The sequence below is a fragment of the Felis catus genome, chromosome E3 (genome assembly GCF_018350175.1).
Source record: "Felis catus isolate Fca126 chromosome E3, F.catus_Fca126_mat1.0, whole genome shotgun sequence".
Classification (NCBI taxonomy): Eukaryota; Metazoa; Chordata; class Mammalia; order Carnivora; family Felidae; genus Felis; species Felis catus.
The window spans coordinates 22,210,479-22,230,373 of NC_058383.1; the positions used below are offsets into that span (position 1 = coordinate 22,210,479).

Here is a 19,895-nt window from a genome sequence, read left to right on the forward strand (position 1 = left end):
CTCTGATGGATGGAATCATAACTGCTGAGAAGGCTATAGTGCAGAGAGGTGAAATGATACACCTGAAGTCACAAAGCATCCATCCCCTTAGGAGACCCAGGGTCCAAACCCACCCATCTACCCTCTAAGCCTCTGCCAATCCCCGTCCCAGCAGGTGGAATGTGGTGTGCATGAGCTTAGGCCCTGGCATCGTAAAGACCTGGGCCCAAACTCAAGCGCGTCACTTACAAGCTGTGTGTCCCTTCACACATTGCTCGACTACTCTGATCCCAGGAACGACGATGCACCCAGAACTGGCGGGACAGTTGAAGGATGATGAGGTGTACATGCGGGGATAGTTTGGACTTGGTCCTTCTGTCCTCCTTGTGCTCTGCTGTCTGTTTCCAGGGGGTCGATGGGGGCAGGCATGGGACCAAGGAAGGAGTGGCACCTGTGGGAGAGAGCCCTGCCCTGTGGGCCTGAAGAACCACGAGAAGAGAGCAAGGAGAGGGTAAAAGCAGAGGGGCTCTGCCCCACCTTCTCCCTGAGCCCTGGACACAGACCTACGTGGAGGGCCAAACGTCACAGGAGCAGCAGGCCAGGGAAACAGGGAGAAACCAGACGGCACTCCGGGTCCCCGTGCAGGAGACAGAGATGATGCTCCAAAGCCAGGGAAAGGACCCGTCCTGCCTCAGCGGGCACAGGTTCAGGGACCAGGTAGGATCGGCCGCTTCGTGGCAGTGAAGCCCAGAAGGCACCATATGCAGGATGGTCCCCTTCTCCTCGCCACCAGGAGGTCACAGAACCACGTAAGAAAGTCTGGGTGCATTATAGAAAATAAAGAAGCTATTATGGGTACCTGTGTATGACTTCAGGACACCTGGAAAGTGATCAGCACAGAGTCTCGCATCCAGTACGAGTCGATAAGTGGTAGCTATTGTTCTTGTAATTATTATTATTATATTCTCTCTCCTGTCTCACTTAGACCCCATAGGGTTGTGTTTCTCTTTAACCTCTTTACTCCTGACTTAAAGAGAAAGGAACATGCAATCTGTCAGTAGTGACAATGGCAGCATGCGAAGTCAGATCATCCACATGCTAAGAAAAATTACCCAAGTTTTTGTCATGAATGGAGGTTGTTACTTTGTCAGATGCTTTTTCTTTTTTTGCATCTATGATTCTATGGGTTTTATCATTTCTCTTGTCGATGTGATGCATCACACTGATTGATTTGCAAATACTGAACTACCCTGGCATCCCTGGGGTATATCCCCCTTGATTATCGTGAATGATTTTTTTAATGGATTATTGGATTGGGTTTGCAAGTATTTTGCTGAGGATTTCCGCACCTTCGTTAAACTTGGGAAAATGGCAAAAGATGGCAGTGTGACCTTTCACTGTCACGTGGGAGTATTTTCTAATTAATTCTCCTTCCTCACTTCTACTTATTACTATTTTTTTAACGTTTATTTATTTTTGAGACAGAGAGAGACAGAGCATGAACAGGGGAGGGTCTAAGAAAGAGGGAGACACAGAATCTGAAGCAGGCTCCAGGCTCTGAGCTGTCAGCACAGAGCCTGACGCGGGGCTTGAACTCACGGACCTCGAGATCATGACCTGAGCCGAAGTCGGACGCTTAACTGACTGAGCCACCCAGGCGCCCCAAGTGTTACTATTATTTAGTCTTATTACTTATAAGCCACAGTCAAATAGGACCCAGATGGCCTCCCAATTCTGCAAAGATAGACACTAACTTCTAGAAGTTTTTTCCAGTCTGGAGTGCCTGGCTGGCTCAGTCGGACAAGCATGCAACTCTTCATCTCTCTGGGTTGTGAGCGCCTCGGTGGCTCAGTCGGCTAAGTGTCCAACTCTTGATTTGGGCTCGGGTCATGGTCTCAGTCTGTGAGATCGAGCCCCACATTGGGCTCTATCCTGAGTCTGGAGCCTGCTTGGGATTCTCTCTTGCCCTCTCTCTGCCCCTCTGCAGCTCAAGTGCTCTCCCTCTCTCTCTACCCCTCTACCCACCCCCCAAAATAAATAAATAGACCTAAAAAAATAAAACAAAATCTTAAAAATATATATAAAAAAGAAGTTCTTCCAGTCCGGTAGACAGGTGCCCTCCGTGGTTGTGATTTCATTGCCCTGGTTACCAGCTAGTGTCACCGCTAATTTAGCAACGTTATGTCAGCATTCCTGTGTCTCCTGGCATACCAGGATCAGCTTCTCAAACCTTCAGAATCAGCCATTCATCTTCCTGGCTTCCAATGTGTGAGCTAAGGAAAACTGTGACAAATACTCATTATCTATTTTTTGAGAATTAATGTTGTTAACCATTTGTGAGCTGTGCTTGAACACACCTTATTACTAGTATTCTTTTAAAAAACATTTTTTTACGTTTATTTTATTATTGAGAGACAGAGTGAGACAGAGCATGAGCCTGGGAGGGCAGAGAGAGGAGGAGACACAGAATCCGAAGCAGGCTCCAGGCTCTGAGCCATCAGCACAGAGCCCAACGCGGGGCTCAAACCCACAAACCGTGGGATCATGACCTGAGCTGAAGTCGGATGCCCAACCGACTGAGCCACCCAGGCGCCCCTCCTATTCTTACTTTTATACACACTTAGCTTCTGTCCTCCTTCACAATCAATAATAATTGATTACTAGTTATTCCTGACATTTCCTCTTCCCTTCCGGAAGCTAAGCTCCATGAGGGTGTGTTTGTCACGGATCTCTAGTGACCCAAATGGAATAGAGACTCAGTATCTATTTGGATAAAAGTCTACAATAAGGAGGACAGACAGGGAAGTTGTAAGGTGAACAATGGGAAGAGAGTGGAGTCCAGATGCTACATTCTCTTTCTTGCTTGCACCGGTTGGATTCTTATTTTCTTGCACTTGTAACTGAAAAAGCCCTGAATGAAGGCATTCAGAAAGGAGACCATTTCTCTTAAAGAGATAAGAGCATCCACTAACCCCTGCTTTGCCCAAAGCTATGGTGCCAGGTTAGACTATGTATTCTGACTCCTTTCCTCAGATGATAGAGAAACTGTTGCCCAGGGGGCTTACCCAGCCTCTTTGCTGGGAATATGGGAGCAAGGATTTTTTTTTTTGCCACAAGAAGGGAACAAAAGAGACCATTACAGCCTCTTCCCAGCACGTCTGTGGCCAGGCTTGGTAGGCGGGCCCAATGGAGTAGTATCTTCTTACGAAACCAGAATCTGACAGTGGATTGCAAATATCTTTAGGGTATATCGTGAGAGCCACTTTAGCACCCATGGGGCCAGCCAAGACATAGAACTGCGTCAAGTAGGACAGACAGAAAACAATAGAATAGTGAAGACTATAGCAAACAGAAAATCCGTGTCCTGTCTGGAGGGGGCATTAACAACTCACCTGTTCTCAACCGTTGCCTTCTAGGCCCAGTCGTCCAGGTATTTCTGGTTTTGTAAGCCAGAAGTCCAGACTTCTATGGAAAGTGTTCTGATTTTGAAAATACTAGCGAGTGATTTTTTTTTTTTTAAGCACGAGGACCAAATAAAACATATATGTGAGGTAGGTCCAATCTACCAGCCATCACTCTGTGACTCTGCCTTCGTATTTCATTTTAGGAGGAAAAGGAAAACATTGTTCCCACGTTCGATGGACCAAGCTGTATGGCAGCTTTCAAAGCAAAATCCTCCTTACCAGCCATCAACACCGGCTTTCTGCAGTTCGGAAATCCCAAACGACAAAGATCCCATGAAGTCGTTCCTGCTGGTCAGATCCCAATCCCAAATCTCTACAGACAGCCTTCTGTCTTTGTCCGATTCTTTCAGTTGGCTGCAAAGGGAAAGAGGAGAGAAGTCAGAGGAGGTCACAGTGATTTTGCAAGCACATGAAATGTTTAAGAGGACAAGGCCCCCGAAGGTAGGAATTTTTAAAGAGTACAAGATATTGCAAGAAACGTATTCTGTTTCCAATCCCAGATGAGATCCCCAGGGAGGGAAAGGCTTTGCCAGTTTGCCAGGCTGTGGCTTAACCGAGCAGAGGACTTAGGCCAGCTCTGACAGAAACAGTTCTAGATACTCCTGCTGCCTTATGTCTTAATAGGGCTCGTGGTGATCAGGAAACCCTGCTGCCACAGTCACTCTAAGAAATGCGGATATCAATTATATAATTGCGCGAGTGTTTGCACACGCGTGAGTTTGCATGAGGCTGAGGACATGTACAGAGGAAAAAGTCTCGTTGGTGCTGGTCAGGGCCAATGGTTCTGAGGTGCATCCTTGAATGAGGCTGAGATGGGCCCCCAGTTTTGCCCTGAGAGAGGAGCGAGGGGATGGCGTTCCCACAAGCAGTCATGCTTCGGGCCCACAGTCCCGGCGAGTCAGACTGTTGGAAGCCGAATCCCCCTCAACCCCATATCTTCTGGGGGGACTCTGGCCACATTCTTTAGCCTCCTCAAGCACCATTGGTTATTGGGGATGAAATTGCCAATGGAGTTAGATCATTGAATATCGTGCTTTTTATAACCACGATATGTTCAATAAATATCGGTTCACGTAACTAACACTCGTGGGCCCAAATGCATCAAAAAGTGGCCCCAGGTTCTTGGAGCACTAGCCAGGGAAGACCCTCCATGGAAGCTAGCAGAGAACTCCCAGCAGGCTGCAGCCTCAGCACATGCATATCTACAAACTGAGTCCTAGAGGGGTTATCACCACACCCTATGGGTTATGTCCCGCTGTTCACAGAGACCACTTCTCCCACAACTTGCCTTCTACCTAGCAACACATCACACTATTTTCTATCCCACCCACTCCCCACACCACAGACATTCTCAACTCTATTAAAAAAAATAAGTTCCAATTTTTACTTGGCTTGCATTGCAAAAATGCATATGGAGGGGGAGGAAGAGAAGGGAGGCGGGGGAGAGGGAGAGAGGGAAGGAGGGAAGGGAAGAATGAAATGGAAGCTAGGAGAGGCAATCCCCGATCTCAGGTGGCCCACAGGCCAACCTCCACCACCCGCGCTGGGCGTAATAATTTTAACTCACAATCTGAATGTCTCATTCCACTCGGGGTTGAGGGAGCATTTGATGGTTTTGGTCTTCTGCTTGCTCTCGCTCTTGGGGTCAGGAATCAGTTTCAGTTTCACATAAGGGTCTGACAAGCCATTGGGGTCCATAGGTACAAGGTTTTTAGCATCTCTTACTGGAAACAGAAAAAGCAGTTTCAGCATTAATAGCCCCAAAATGTTTTTGCATCAACCAGTGAGGGTTGTAGAACGTCCGGAAGAGTCCTTAGCATCACACTTACTTACTGGGAGGTGTAACTTATCAACATCAATAGCTAAGAAGCATACAAAGTGAGATAGACTTGTAAGATGCAGCCCCTGCTCCATATTGGTTCCAAACTGATTTCTGACTTTCATACTGCTCTACCCACTATGCCTCCAAGATTAGTTGTACATTCTCGAAGCTTGCTTTCCACAAAGCCAACAAGAGAGATTGGCTTCTTTCATGGAGCATGTTTTCAAGGTTCATCCATGTTGTAACATGTTTCAGTACTTAATTCATGGCTGAAGATCATCCCCTTGTGCAGATAGATCAAATTTTGTTTATCCATTCATTGGGTGAACATTTAGATTGTTTCCACTTTTTGGCTATTGTGAGTAGTGAAGCTATGAACATCTGTGTACTCTGCCCTAAAAGGTCACAAGTTGTATGGTTGCATTTATATGAAATAATCCAGAACAGGTAAATCCACAGATACAGAAAGCAGACCAGTGTCTGCCAGGTGCTGGTGGGTAGGAGGAATGGGAATCGACTATTTAATGGGTGTGGGGTTTCCTTTACTAGTGATAAAGTTTCTTGAAACTAGATACAGGTGATGGTTATACAGCCCCGTGAAATGTACTAAATGCCACTGAACTATACGCTTTAAAATGGTTAATGATGGGACACCCAGGTGGCTCAGTTAGTTAAGCATCTGACTCTTGATTTCAGCTCAGGTCATGGTCTCATAGTTCACGAGATTGAGCCCTGTATCAGGCTCTGCACTGATGGTGCAGAGCCTGCTTGGGATTCTCTCTCTCCCTCTTTTTCTCTCTCTGCCCCTCCCCTGCTCATGCTCACTTGCTCTCTCTCTCTCTCTCTCTCTCTCTCTCTCAAAATAAATAAATAAACTTTTAAAAAATGGTTAATGGTTAATTTTATGTTACATAAATTTTACCTGGATTCAAAAAGCAAAAGCTAAAAAAGAAAGAGTTGCCCTCCAAACCAAGGTGCACCTGTCATCCCCAGACAGCCCAGAGAGAAGGCTGGAAAAATATCACAGCATTACAGGTAGACTTCACCCTCAATGAAGAACACCCTGAGTAAAGGAGGCTGTAAGACCAGCTTAAAGAAGAAAGGAATCAGAGGGTCAGTAGTGTAGACGCAACTAGCGACAGGAAGGACGAGGTGGAGTAAGACATCAACTTACAGAAACAGGAAGAGTTTAGCTAGGGGTCAATTTGAAAGTCAGTAATGTAGGCAGCCAAGAGAAGGAGACAGGAAAATGGGAGTTGTGCAGATCTTAAGGATACAGTGCCAACCATCTGACTTATGATAGAAAAATCCAAAGTATTATATTAGCAGATTGAATCAAGCAATGTAACAGAAGGCTAATATAGAATGACTCCTACCAGGAATGCAAAGATGGTTCAATCTTAGAAAAATCTATTATTAAAATTTTTTTTCATTATATGTATAGGTCAAAGGAGCAAACCATAGGATCACTGCAATTAGCTAGAGATAGCAGAAAATTTTCTTCACGTGATAAAGGCTATCTGAAATAATAGCTCCGTAGTTAATGATAAATGCAGCCCCATTAAAGTCTGGAATGAGACAGACATTCATTACCACAGCTATTATTTGACATTTTTTTCCTAAGTGTTCTGTAAGCGCAATAATACAATAGAAACAGAATATTGGAAAGTAGGGGATAGAGCACCCCCTCATCTCTTATCACCTTTGCTTCTACCCTATTACAGTCACCTCCTCCCTGAAGTTTATCATCCCAGAAATTACACCACTTTCCCAGTCTCTGTTTCGTGTACCCTGCAATCCTATGCTCCTTCCTGTTTTTCCACTTCATTAACCCTAGTACTCCACTGCAACAAGTCTTATACCACCAGTCTGTTGAGCCAATATTATTTTTAATTTGTTTTAAGAGAGAGAGAGCAGTGGAAGAGAGAGAATCTTAAGCAAGCTCCATGCTCAGCAATGTTCATTCTCAGGTTGTTCAATCCCACAACCCTGGGATCAGGACTGAGCAGAAATCAAGTCAGACACTCAACCAGCTGAGCCACCCAGGTGCCCCTGAGCCAATATATACTTAGCCTAGTTTCTCCTCTCTATTTCCTCTTGCCTTTACTTAATTCACCCCCAGCCTAGAGTTCATAGTGCATTATAATCACTCTCTTGGAAACACCCAAAACTCGCTTGCTTGTGCCTCTTTCTTTCCATTTTATTTATCTGGAAACAAAAAACACAAACAAACAAAAAACCCAGCACTACTTAAATTCAGAGATCTTTCCTTTATTTTCCTACAACCAAGCCGCAGACCATTGCTGGTGTGAGTGGAGGTAATGACATCTGACTTGTCTAAGAGTATATCGCTAGTAATGGGTTAGGACCGAATAAATGAGATGGAAAGGGGGCTGGGAGGACTTCCGGGGGAGTGACAAAGGGCCCCAGGACACAAGCTGTAAGCTGTAAGTTATTCTGCACGGATGCAGTTATGCACTCCAGCATATGGCCTTTGCTTCCACTTATCCACAGGCTGAATTCTCACTCCATCTCATCCTCATGCAGGTTGTACCTCATTCTTGCACCCAAAGCAAGAACTTTTCCTCTTTGACTTCGACTCAGTGAAGGTCGATAAGCACGTCCCCACGAGGCATTAAGAATTCTGCTAGGCACTGGGGACACGGGGACACAGGGACAACATCAGATGTCGATCCTGTCCCCAAGGAACATAGAAAAACAAATGTATTCAAAGTATAGCTGATTGCTAACGACTCGGTAGCCAGGTCACATAGTGTGGTGGATACAGGCTACAGTATGTCAGGGTCTTGCCTAGAAGCTACTTTACATTTCAGAACCATTCAATCGGATGCAGAATATACACATTTAGCAAAAAACCTGGCACCCAAGGAATGGTCAATAAATGCCACCTATTGTACTGCTATTGTAGTGTTATCATGCCTCATATTCAGTGTCTTCTCTTATTGTATTTGTCCATTTTTATTATGAAGACTTAACCATTTCCAAATGGACTGATATCAAACAGCACCACTTCTGGAGTTTTTTCTTTGCGAAAGATGCACCTGAGCTTTCCACGAGAACCTCTCCAGAGCGCTGCTCAAACCTTAGTGTGCAGAAGAGTCACCCACAGGGCTTGTGAGACACATATCCCCGAGACCCACTCCTACGGATGGATTCTGATTCAGTGAGTCTGGAGTGAGAGCTGCTCATTTGTTTTTCTAACACGTTCCCAGGTGATGCTGCTGCGGGCGGTCCATAGAGCACACAGGAAGTAAGGCTTTTCTAGAGGATATAATTTCTTCAGATCCCCATGCATTTTCCCCATCGAATATAATCTCCAACTGTTACTTCTTCTCATTTATGGAGCCTTCCAGGGAAAATAGCATACACCAGTTTCCAGGCTGGGATCTTGTAATGCCGCATCTATCACATAGGGAGCTGCACAAAAGTCTGATCTGAGACGCCGTGAAGCACCAGAAACTTGTCTGTCTGGTTGATCGGCAATACATATGCAAGTGCGAACAGCTCACTTCTCTTCTCTCTTCCAAGGCCGACACCCCTGTCCCTCACTCTCTGTTTCATGAACTGACACCAAAGGACCATCGCCAGAATGTTCTTCTATTGTAAGTTTACAACTTCACAGCTCTTTACGGAACAAGTGTGTGCTGTATTCTTGAGCCAATCTCACAGTTAACAGTTTAAGAATGACCTCTCCTTGGGCATCTACTTCTGCCGAACCCAACATCTGTGATAGTGATATGACTGTACCTCTTCCCCAGACCTTATAGATCCTTTCTTCCCCTTGCGTCCTTTTGGGTTGATCCTCTACTGAAGAGGTCAGAACTCTCTGTGGAAAAGAATGGAGTGGAAGTGATTCTGGGGCTGTGGCATTCACATCTCAAGAGCCCTAACTACTAAAACCACCATATCATGAGCCGTTGACAGTAGCTGTGGGCTAACAGCCAGAGGCCTGTCCCTCCTGAAGCTTTTCAAAGTAGAGTCCTGTTTCCCAGCCACGATGTATTGAGGAAGCAAATCTCTCTAGACCACACTTGGCGAGACTGACTTTGATTTTTCTTGATAAATGTTTCTTTACTATCTTTGTTGATATCCAGCCAGCCCAGATGGTACAAAATGCTTCACACAAAGCAGAAATAGCAACCTTCCCCCCTGGTGGAAGTTTGCTAAATGTACAGAAGAAAAGTGTCCTGATCCAGAGAACACTGCTCGTCTTGGACATGAAGCAGGTCGGCGGGGGGTGGGGGGTGGGGAGGGAAGGTCTGGCTGTTTCCATCAAAGGGTCTTCAGAGCAAAGGAGGCCTTCTGCATTCTGGTGGAAGCTACCTAAGACAGTGCTGAGTCCATAAAAAAACAGCACTACTGTTAACTATTTCCCTAAGAATTGTTCTTCAACCAAGAACTTTCCTACTCTTTCCCCTGACCCTCCCCCCACCCAAAATACAACTCTCTATTGGAAAAGTCTGAATAATTGTGCTGCTTTAAAGCCTCTATCTCGGGGCGCCTGGGTGGCGCAGTTGGTTAAGCGTCCGACTTCAGCCAGGTCACGATCTCGCGGTCCGTGAGTTCGAGCCCTGCATCAGGCTCTGGGCTGATGGCTCAGAGCCTGGAGCCTGTTTCCGATTCTGTGTCTCCCTCTCTCTCTGCCCCTCCCCCGTTCATGCTCTGTCTCTCTCTGTCCCCAAAAAAATAAACGTTGAAAAAAAAATTAAAAAAATAAAACATCCTTTAAAAAAAAAAAAAAGCCTCTATCTCACACTGTGGGAGATAAGCAGGAGCTTCTCTTCATCAACTCCTTTAAAAGGCACTTCCTTCAACATTATGAGTCCTCACTTGTCCTCCCTGTGTGCCCTTACAACAGTTCTTGAAAGTACTGCCCACTATGATGACAGCACAGAGGAGGAAATACTGAATGCCTCTCCACAGGGGAAGCATAGATAATCCATAGCACAGTCATACTGTGAAATCCTGTGCACAGATTAATAACATGAACTAACTATATGCGTTAACACGTTGAACAAAATGGCAAGGTGAAGAGAGATGATCACAGTGTAAAGCTTTTTTTTTTTTTTTTTTTTTTAAGAAAAACGTCTGCGCCCACCAGTGGTTCAGTTGTGGAAAGGTGGATCTCTGCTGTGAGTTACATAATAGCATTGGGTCAATGTTATATTTCCTGGTTTGGATAACAGTACCATATGCCCATGTAAGAGGATGCTTTCGTTCCTGGGAAATACACACTCAGATATTTAGGGCCAAGGGAACCATGACTCCAACTTACTCTCAGATGGTTCAGAAAAAAATATGTACATTGATAAAAAATATTTACTAGAATGATAAACCAAATGGGGCAAGATATAAACGACTGGCTAATCAGGTAAAGAGTATACAGATGTTCCTTGTACTAGTCTCACAACTTTTCTGTCATTTTGAGATTACGGCAAAATAAAAGGATTTGAAAGACAGGGCCCTCCAAATCTTCAAGGGAGAAGTACAATAAAATACATTTTCTGATGAGCACCAGGTGATGTATGGAAGTGTTGAGTCACTATATCATATGCCAGAACCTAATAATACTACACTGTATGTTAGCTGACTGGAATTAAAATAAAAACTTAAAAAAAAAAAAAAAAACAACCACGACTCAGCAATTGCACTACTAGGCACTTATCCACGGGATACAGGTGTGCTGTTTTGAAGGGACACATGCACCCCCATGTTTATAGCAGCACTATCCACAATAGCCAAAGTATGGAAAGAGCCCAAATGTCCATCGATGGATGAATGGATAAAGAAGATGTGGTATGTGTATGTGTGTGTGTGTGTGTGTGTGTGTGTGTGTGTGTATATATATATATATATGTATATATATATATATAAAATGGAGTATGACTCGGCAATCAAAAAGAATGAAATCTTGCCATTTGCAACTACATGGATGGAACTGGAGGATATTATGCTAAGTGAAATTAGTCAGAGAAAGACAAAAATCATATTACTTCACTCCTATGAGGACTTTAAGACACAAAACAGATGAACACGCGTGAATGGAGGCAAAAATAATATAAAAACAGGGAGGGGGACAAAACAGAAGAGACTCATAAATACGGAGAACAAACTGAGGGCTACTGGAGGGGTTGTGGGAGGGGGGATGGGCTAAATGGGTCTGGGTCATTAAGGAATCTACTCCTGAAATCATTGTTGCACTCTATGCCAACTAATTTGGATGTAAATTTTAAAAAATAAAAAATAAAATTAAAAAAAACCAACAACAGTAACAAATTTTCCACAAAGTCGTGTATGAATTTAAATATCTAGATAAGAACCTGGAAGGATATACCCAAAATTTACTTAATGTAATGATTATATGTGAGGAAGAGGGGAAAAAACCTGGTTTGGGGGTTGTGGGCAAAACAGATTTCAGCCTTGTCTGTCACATTCTGAATTTATCACAAAGAGAAAGCATTTTGGTATTAATAGCATTTTTTAAACTAAATTAAAAAAAAAAAACAACACACAACTCGGTTGTGCACTTCCGACCTCCAAGAACCCACCGCTCTGGTCTTCAGAGACCCCGTCCTTGTTCCCCAAGACCACACAGCAATTTGGGTCGGCAGAGTAAGGCTCACAAACTCGTGGTTTGAGTCACAGAACCTTTGGTGAACCATGCACAGACGCAGGATGACCTCACTGAGATCAGATGGACCCCCTCAGCACCCACCCCAGGAGCAATGGAGCAGAGAAACAAAACAGGTAAAAAAACAAAAACAAAAACAAAACAAATGCAGAGCCCATTTTTTGCCATCCTGCCCCACCCCTCTCCTATTCCAGTGACCCCCTGGTGGCTGACGGTTTACCTGGGCCTTTGGTTAACCCCAAATCCCTCCCCATTTCCCTGCCACACTGTCTCAAGTTGCAAGCTTCTTTGGCCTTTGCTCTAAAGTCTACCCCTGGATCCGTGTCCCTTTGATTCCCGTTCACTTATTACTTCCTCTAACCCCAAGGTTAGAGGCTGTGGCTTTTGTGAGCCCTGGATCCATCAGAATCCTCCTCCCATAGGTATCTTAACTGGCCATCCCCTGTGGCCTCATCTGATGGGTTCTAACTGGAAAGCAAGCAAACCTGGGGTCTTTGGGCAGCACACATGCAGCATCTAAGTCACCCCAAGTGCGTCGTGGCCAAGGGCTCCCGGAACAGCTGGCTTCCTGTCACTGCTGGCAGGGGCACAGTTATCACACATCTTATTATCTGTGTTGAGACAGACTTCCAGCTGGGACCGTCACAGTGTCTGTCTAGAAAAGAGCCTGTCAAGCCATGGCAAGTGATGATCAGGGTGGAGCATTATTGCTGATGAAATCAGGGACTAAGTTAGCAATGCTCAGACTTTGGAGTCAGACACATCCAGGTTTGAATCCTGCCTCTGCCATGACTCTCATTAACTGGGTGACCTTGGTTAAAAGGCTTCTCTGAGCCTTGGTTCCCGTGTCTCCAAAATGCTGGTAAAACCACAGACAACTCAGCGGGCTGTTGGATAATAGCTAGGGCAACATTCATCCCAATTTGCCCAGGACAGCCTCAGTGTATACCTGTTGTTCCTTTACTCTCAAAGTGAACTCTACTTCGGACAATGGATTTGATGGTGACTGTAAATTCGGAGGACAGCAGTGTTAGGGCAGAATGTAGAGTACGCGACAGAGGCTCAACAAATGTTGATTTCCCTTTCTCCTTGGGGAAAATTCAAATCAAATTATGTAACTATCAAATTATAATCAACTTATATCTCTGGCCTAGGAGAATATCCCTCCACTGCAATGTTCATGCAAATGAATCTGGAGGAGGTACTAAGAGAGCAACAGGTAATCTGAAACCAGATGCGACACATCTACTTGGAAGCTTCCTGTTATGACTTGCCTCTCCATTCTGATCCAGCCACCTGGAGCCTCACGTGGGACGTTTTGTCGATCTCATTGAACCCTCTGATACCTCAACTCTTTCCTTTGCTCTGCTCCATCTATGCACTGCTATGGTATGACTTCTTTCCTGACCCTGCCCATATAGAGAAACCTTCCAGTCATTCTGGCCAGGGACTTCCCCATCTTCACCACATCTAGTCTTTGCAACAGCATCCTCTCTGCATCCCTCGGACCATCCGTGACACACAGCGTAGAGAGTGTTCCTGGAAAAAGCATCCTACGTGGGGCTTGGTACCACCATACACACACTCCTCGTCTCCAACCACAACTTGGTCCTCCACACTTCCTGTCTGCCCTATGGGGTGTCCCTAATCAACTGTCTGTCCCATTCTCTGCAGAAACATTAGGAATTCCCATTTTTTTTAATGTTTGTTTGTTTGTTTATTTAATTATTTAATTATTGTAGAGAGAGAGAAAGAGTGAGAGAGAGAACACAAGTGGGGGAGGGACAGAGAGAGGGAGACACAGAATCTGAAGCAGGCTTCAGGCTCTGAGCTGTCAGTCAGCATAGAACCCACAATGTGGGGCTTGAACTCATGAACTGTAAGACCGTGACCTGAGCTGAAGTTGGGCGCTCAACCAATGAAGCCACCCAGGCGCCCCATAGGAGTTCCCATTTTTAAGGCTCTCATCAGATTCCCATTCCTTCTCATTCACTTGATGATCTTCTGTTCCCTATGTTTGTGTCATGGATTTCTAGTTCCATTATGGAAATGTGGGCTGAGTAATTTGTGGGCATTGGTGGGGGGGGGCAGGATTTAATGAGGTTTCCCTTGAAAATTAACATATCACCAATCTTGTGCATACTAGAAGATTGTCTCATTAGAGGGTACAGGCTTCAAGATAGAGATAATTAGTAATGACTCTAGTAATATTATTTAAAGTCACCTATATCCACATTTTTTTAATCTGTTTTATGTGTCAAAGCCTGGCAAAGTATGTTTAAAACCCTCTAACAAGAGGTGTTTTTTTCTGTACATTTCTTTGTTCATTTCTACTGGTTTTTGCTTTATGTATTTTGACCCTATGTTATCTGAGATTCATCACCACTTCTCAGTCTTAGAGTTACCTTGCACAATTAAAATATGCTTTGTGTACAGTTTATTATTTGTCTTGAACCCTACTTTGAATACAGGTGCTTTTCCATTTGCCCTGGCCTTTTCTCCAGGAACATCTGATACCCTTTTACCTCTGGATATTGTTTGTCCTCTACATCTATCACTTTTTCATGATTGTATTCATTTCTTTGTCTCTTTCCTCCACCCTCTGGGAGCGATCCTTAAAATTTGTTTCCATATTACTGATTATATTTTATGCAGTAGGCATTCCTGCATTCACTGTTCTATGCATTTTAATTTATTGTTTTAAATTACCTGGTATCATAACATGATATCCTTCTTGTTTATGCCTTCTTCTTGACCAGCTCCTTTTTCATTTCAGTCTATTGATTTATTCCCTCCTGCCCTCCCTCCCTCCCTCTCTCCCTTTCTCTCTCTCTCTCTCTCTCTCTCTCTCTCTCTCTCTCTCTCCCCCTTCTTCCCTCCCTTCCTCCTTCCTCCTTCCTGCCTATGGTATTTATTTAGTTTTTTAAACTGGCATTCAGTAAAACTGACTTTTTCTTTTGATATATAGTCCTGTGAATTTTAACACATGTATAGATTCATGTAACCATCATCCAACCAGGATACAGTTCTGCCAACCCCTAAAAAATCCCTTGTGCTGCCGTCTGTGGTCACAACCTCCACCAACTCTCAGTGCCTGGCAACTACTGATTGTTTCCCATCACTATGGTTTTATCTTTTCAAGAATGGTACATGGGTGCCTGGGTGGCTCAGTCAGTTAAGTTTCCGACACTTGATTTCAGCTCAGGTCATGATCCCAGGGTCATGAAATCAAGTCCTGCATCAGGCTCTTTGCTGAGTGTGGAGCCTGTTTGAGAGTCTCTCCCTCTTTCCCTCTCCTCCTCTCCCCTGCTTGGACTCTCTTTCTCTCTAAAAATAAAATTTAAAAAAAGGTATATAAATGGAATCATATAGTATGCAACCTTTTGAGACTGGCTTCCTTCACTCAGCATAATGCCTTGTGAGAGTCATCCAAGTTGTATGTATGAGTAGTTAATTCCTTTTTATTGATGACTAAGTAGTATTGTGCTGTACGGAGGTACCATTTGGTTATCCGTTCATGTGATGAAGGACATTTGATGAAGGACATCTGAATGGTCTCTAGTTTTTGATGATTATGAATAAAACTACTACAAATATTCATAGGTTTTTGTGTGAACATAAAGTTTTATTTCTCAAGGGTAAACTCCTAAGAGTGGCATCATTAAGCCATATGGTATATATGTACATTGCCACTGGCAATGACTGAGAGAGTTCCTTTTGCTCTGTATCCCTACCAGCACATTGTATTCACAGTATTTATTGCCATTACTATTTTAGCCATTCTAATAGGCGTGTAATGGTATCTCACTGTGGCTTTTTCATTTCCTTAATTTCCAATGGTATTGAATATCTTCTCAAGAATGAATTTGCCATCCTTATATTATCTTTGATGGTATATTTGTTTAAGTCTTTTGTTTTTGTTTTGTTTTTGTTTTGAGAGAGAGACAGGGAGGGAGGGAGAACGAACATGAGGGTGGGGGACAGAAAGAGAGGGGGCAGAGGATCTTAAGTGGGCCTTGCACTGACAGCAATGATCCCAATACTAGGCTCGAACTATGAACTGTGGTATCACGACCCAAGCCGAAGTCGGACACTTAACCAATTGAACCACCCAGGTGCTACTGGTTTGTTTTTAGTGAGGCTGGTGTTTTCAAGCTTATGAGTCTGAGAATTCTTTACTCTGGATACAAGTCCTTTGTCAGATATGTGATTTGCAAATATTTTCTTCCAGCTTGTAGCTTGTCTTTTCATTCTAGAACAGTGTCTTTTGCAGAGCAAAAGATTTTTTTCAATTTGAATGAAGTCATTTTATAATTTTTTTCTTGAGTCATGTTTTCAGTGTCATGTAGAATTCTTTGTGTAACTCTAGGTCATAAAATTTTTCTCCTGTGTTTCTAAAGTTTCATATCTTTACATTCTACATTTAGATCTATGACCTACTTTCAGTTACTTCTTATATAAAGTATGAAGTGAAGGTCAAGGTCCATTTTGTTTGCATATGTCTGGTCAATCATTCCAACGTCATTTGTCAAAAGACTACTCTTTTTCCATTTGTTTTTTTTTTAACTTTTTTTTTAATCAATTGGCCATATTTGTGTGGGTATATATGGACTCTCTACTCTGTTCCAGTCATTTACATATCTATCCTTTTGCCAAAACCACAATATTCAAATGCTGAACCTTTACATAGTAAGTTTTAAGACTGTACTGTGATTCTTCCAATTTCATTTTTCATTTTAAAACAGACAATAGGGGTGCCTGGGAGGCTCATTCGGTTATGTGTTCGGTTTCTGTTCAAGTCACGATCTCACAGTTTGTGAGCTCCTGTGTGGGGCTCTGACTGAGAGCTCAGAGCCTGGAGCCTGCTTCAGATTCTGTGTCTCCCTCTCTCTCTGCCCCTCCCCCATTTGTTCTCTCTCTCTCTCTCTCTCTCTCTCTCTCTCTTTTAGAAATAAACATTAAAAAAATAAAACAGACAATAAAGTCTATAGTTCAATCTATAAGAACTGACATCTGTACTATGCTGAGTCTTCCAATCCATGATCATGGTATGTCTTTTCATTTATACAGATATTCTTTATTTCAGTGTTTTGTAATTTTCAGAATAAAGATCCTAGACATGTTTTGTTGGATTTATATCTAAATATTTCATTTTGGGGGAGTTACTGTAAAAATTTTTTTTTCAGTTTTGTTTCTAATTGTTTACTACTGATATATGGATTAACAATTGGAGCACATGAGTGGCTCAGTTTGTTAAGCACCCAACTCTTGATTTTGGCTCTGGTCATGATCTTGCTGTTTGTGAGTTTGAGCCCCTGCACTGTCAGTGCAGAGCCTGCTTGAGATTCTCTGTCTCTCTCTCTGCCCTTTCCCCACTTGCATTCTCTCTCTGTCTCTCTGTCTCTCTTTCTCTCTCAAAAATAAATAAACATAAAAAATTTTAAAGGTGTTTATTAAAAAAAAAAAAAGAATAGAGGGGCTCCTGGGAGGCTCAGTCAGTTAAGTGTCTGACTTCAGCTCAGGTCATGATCTCACAGTTCATGAGTTCGAGCCCCCTGTCAGGCTCTGTGCTGGCAGTTCAGAGCCTGGAGCCTGCTTCAGATTATGTGTCTCCCTCTCTCAAAATAACTCAAAATAAACTCAACATGGATGAAAGACCCCACCCCACTCATGCTCTGTCTCTCTCTCAAAAATAAACATAGAAAAATAATTAAAAAATAAAATTAATAAAAAGAATAGAAAACTTATGAAAGAAATTGAATAAGACACAGAAAAATAGAAAAATATTCCATGCTCCTCAAATGGAAGGAAAATATTGTTAAAATGTTGATACAACCCAAAGCAATCTACATATTCAATGCAATCCCTGTCAAAATAACACCAGCATCCTTCACAGAGCTAGAACAAACAATCCTAAAATTTGTATGGAACCAGAAAAGACCCCGAATAGCCAAAACAATCCTGAAAAAGAAAATCAAAGCTGGAGGCATCACACTCCCAGGCTTCAAGATGTATTACAAAGCTGTAATCATTAAGAACAGTATGGTACTGGCACAAAAACAGACACTTATATCAGTGGAACAGAATAGAGAACCCAGAAATGGACCCACGAATGGATGGACAACTAATCTTTGACACAGCAGGAAAGAATATCCAATGGAATAAAGACAGTCTCTTCAGCAAATGGTGTTGGTAAGACTGGACAGTGGCATGCAGAAGAAAGAGCCTGGACCACTTTCTTACACCATACACAAAAATACACTCAAAATGGATGAAAGACCTAAATGTAAGCCAGGAAGCCATCAAAATCCTCGAGGAGAAAGCAGGCAAAAACCTCTTTGACCTCAGCCACAGCAACTTCTTACTCAACACATCTCTGGAGGCAAGGGAAACAAAAGCAAAAATGAACTATTAGGACCTCATCAAGATAAAAAGCTTCAGCACATTGAAGGAAACAGCAAAACTAAAAAGGCAACTGACAGAATGGGAGAAGATATTTGCAAATGACATATCAGCTAAAGAGTTAGTACCCAAAATCTATAAAGAACTTACCAAACTCAACACCCAAAAAACAAATAATCCAGTGAAGAAATGGGCAAAAGACATGAATAGACACTTCTCCAAAGAAGACATCCAGATGCCCAACCGACACATGAAAAAATGCTCAACATCACACATCATCAGGGAAATACAAATCAAAACCACAATGAGATACCACCTCACACCTGTCAAAATGGCTAAAATTAACAACTCAGGCAAGGATGCAGAGAGAGAGAATCTTTTTTTGCACTGCTGGTGGGGATGCAAACTGGTGCAGCCACTCTGGAAAACAGTATGGAGTTTCCTCAAAAACTTAAAACTATAACTACGCTACGACCCAGCAATTGCACCACTAGGGATTTACTCAAGGGACACAGGTGTGCTGTTTTGAAGGAGCACATGCACCCCAATGTTTATAGCACTGCTATCGACAATAGCCCAAGTATGGAAAGAGCCCAAATGTCCATCGATGGATGAATGGATAAAGAAGATGTGGTATATATATACAATGGAGTATTACTTGGAAATAAAAAAAAAATGAAATCTTGCCATCATGGATGGAACTAGAGGGTACTATGCTAAACGAAATAAGCCAGTCAGAGAAAGACAAATATCATATGACTTCACTCATACGAGAACTTTAAGACACAAAACAGATGAACATAAGGAAAGGGAAGCAAAAATAATATACAAACAATGAGGGGGACAAATCATAAGAGACTCTTAAATACAGAAAACAGACAGAGTTGCTGGAGGGGCTGTGGGTGGGGGCATGGGCTAAATGGGTAAGGGGCATTAAGGAAGACACTTGTTGGGATGAGCATTGGATGTTATACATAGGAGATGAATCACTGGAATCTACTCCTGAAATCATTATTACACTATATGCTAACTAACTTGGCATGTAAATTAAATGTAAATTAAAAATAAATAAATAAATAAATAAATAAAAAGGAAAGAAAGGAGGGAGGGAGGGAGGGAGAGAGGGAGAGAGGGAGGGAGAGAGAAAGAGAGAGGGAGAGAGGGAGAGAGAAAGAGAGAGAGAGAGAGAGAGAGAGAAAGAAAGAAAGAAAGAAAGAAAGAAAGAAAGAGAAAGAGAGAAAGAAAGAAAGGAAGAAAATTGACATTTGTGTGTTGACTTGTATCTGGCAACCTATTTAAACTTATTCTTTCTAGAAGGTTTTTTGGTAGACTGTGTGGATTTTCTACACAAACAATCATGTTATCTGTGTTTACAGCCAATTTTATATTTTCCCGTCCAATCTGTATTTATAATTTTTTATTTCTTATTGTCTTATTGCACCGGTTAAATCTTCCAGTATGATTTTGAATAGAGTGGTGAAAGGGACATATTTGTTTTGTTCCATAGCTTATGCAGAAAGCATGTGGTCTTTCACTATTAAGTATGTTGTAGATTTTCTACAGATGATCTTGATCA

The 19,895-nt window shown here is 42.8% G+C and overlaps 1 protein-coding gene across 3 annotated transcripts in view; it reads right to left on the reverse strand.

Moving 5' to 3' along the window:
• The window catches only part of PRKCB (protein kinase C beta), a 334,566-nt gene that overhangs the window by 102,796 nt on the left and 211,875 nt on the right, over positions 1-19,895 (reverse strand). For all 3 annotated transcript variants that reach the window (XM_023246795.2, XM_023246794.2, XM_019820790.3), the window contains 2 exons: positions 5,011-5,167; positions 3,663-3,797 (listed from right to left, as the gene is read on the reverse strand). In XM_023246795.2, the coding sequence (XP_023102563.1) occupies positions 3,663-3,797; positions 5,011-5,167 (292 nt within the window). The remainder of the gene's footprint in view (positions 1-3,662; positions 3,798-5,010; positions 5,168-19,895) is intronic.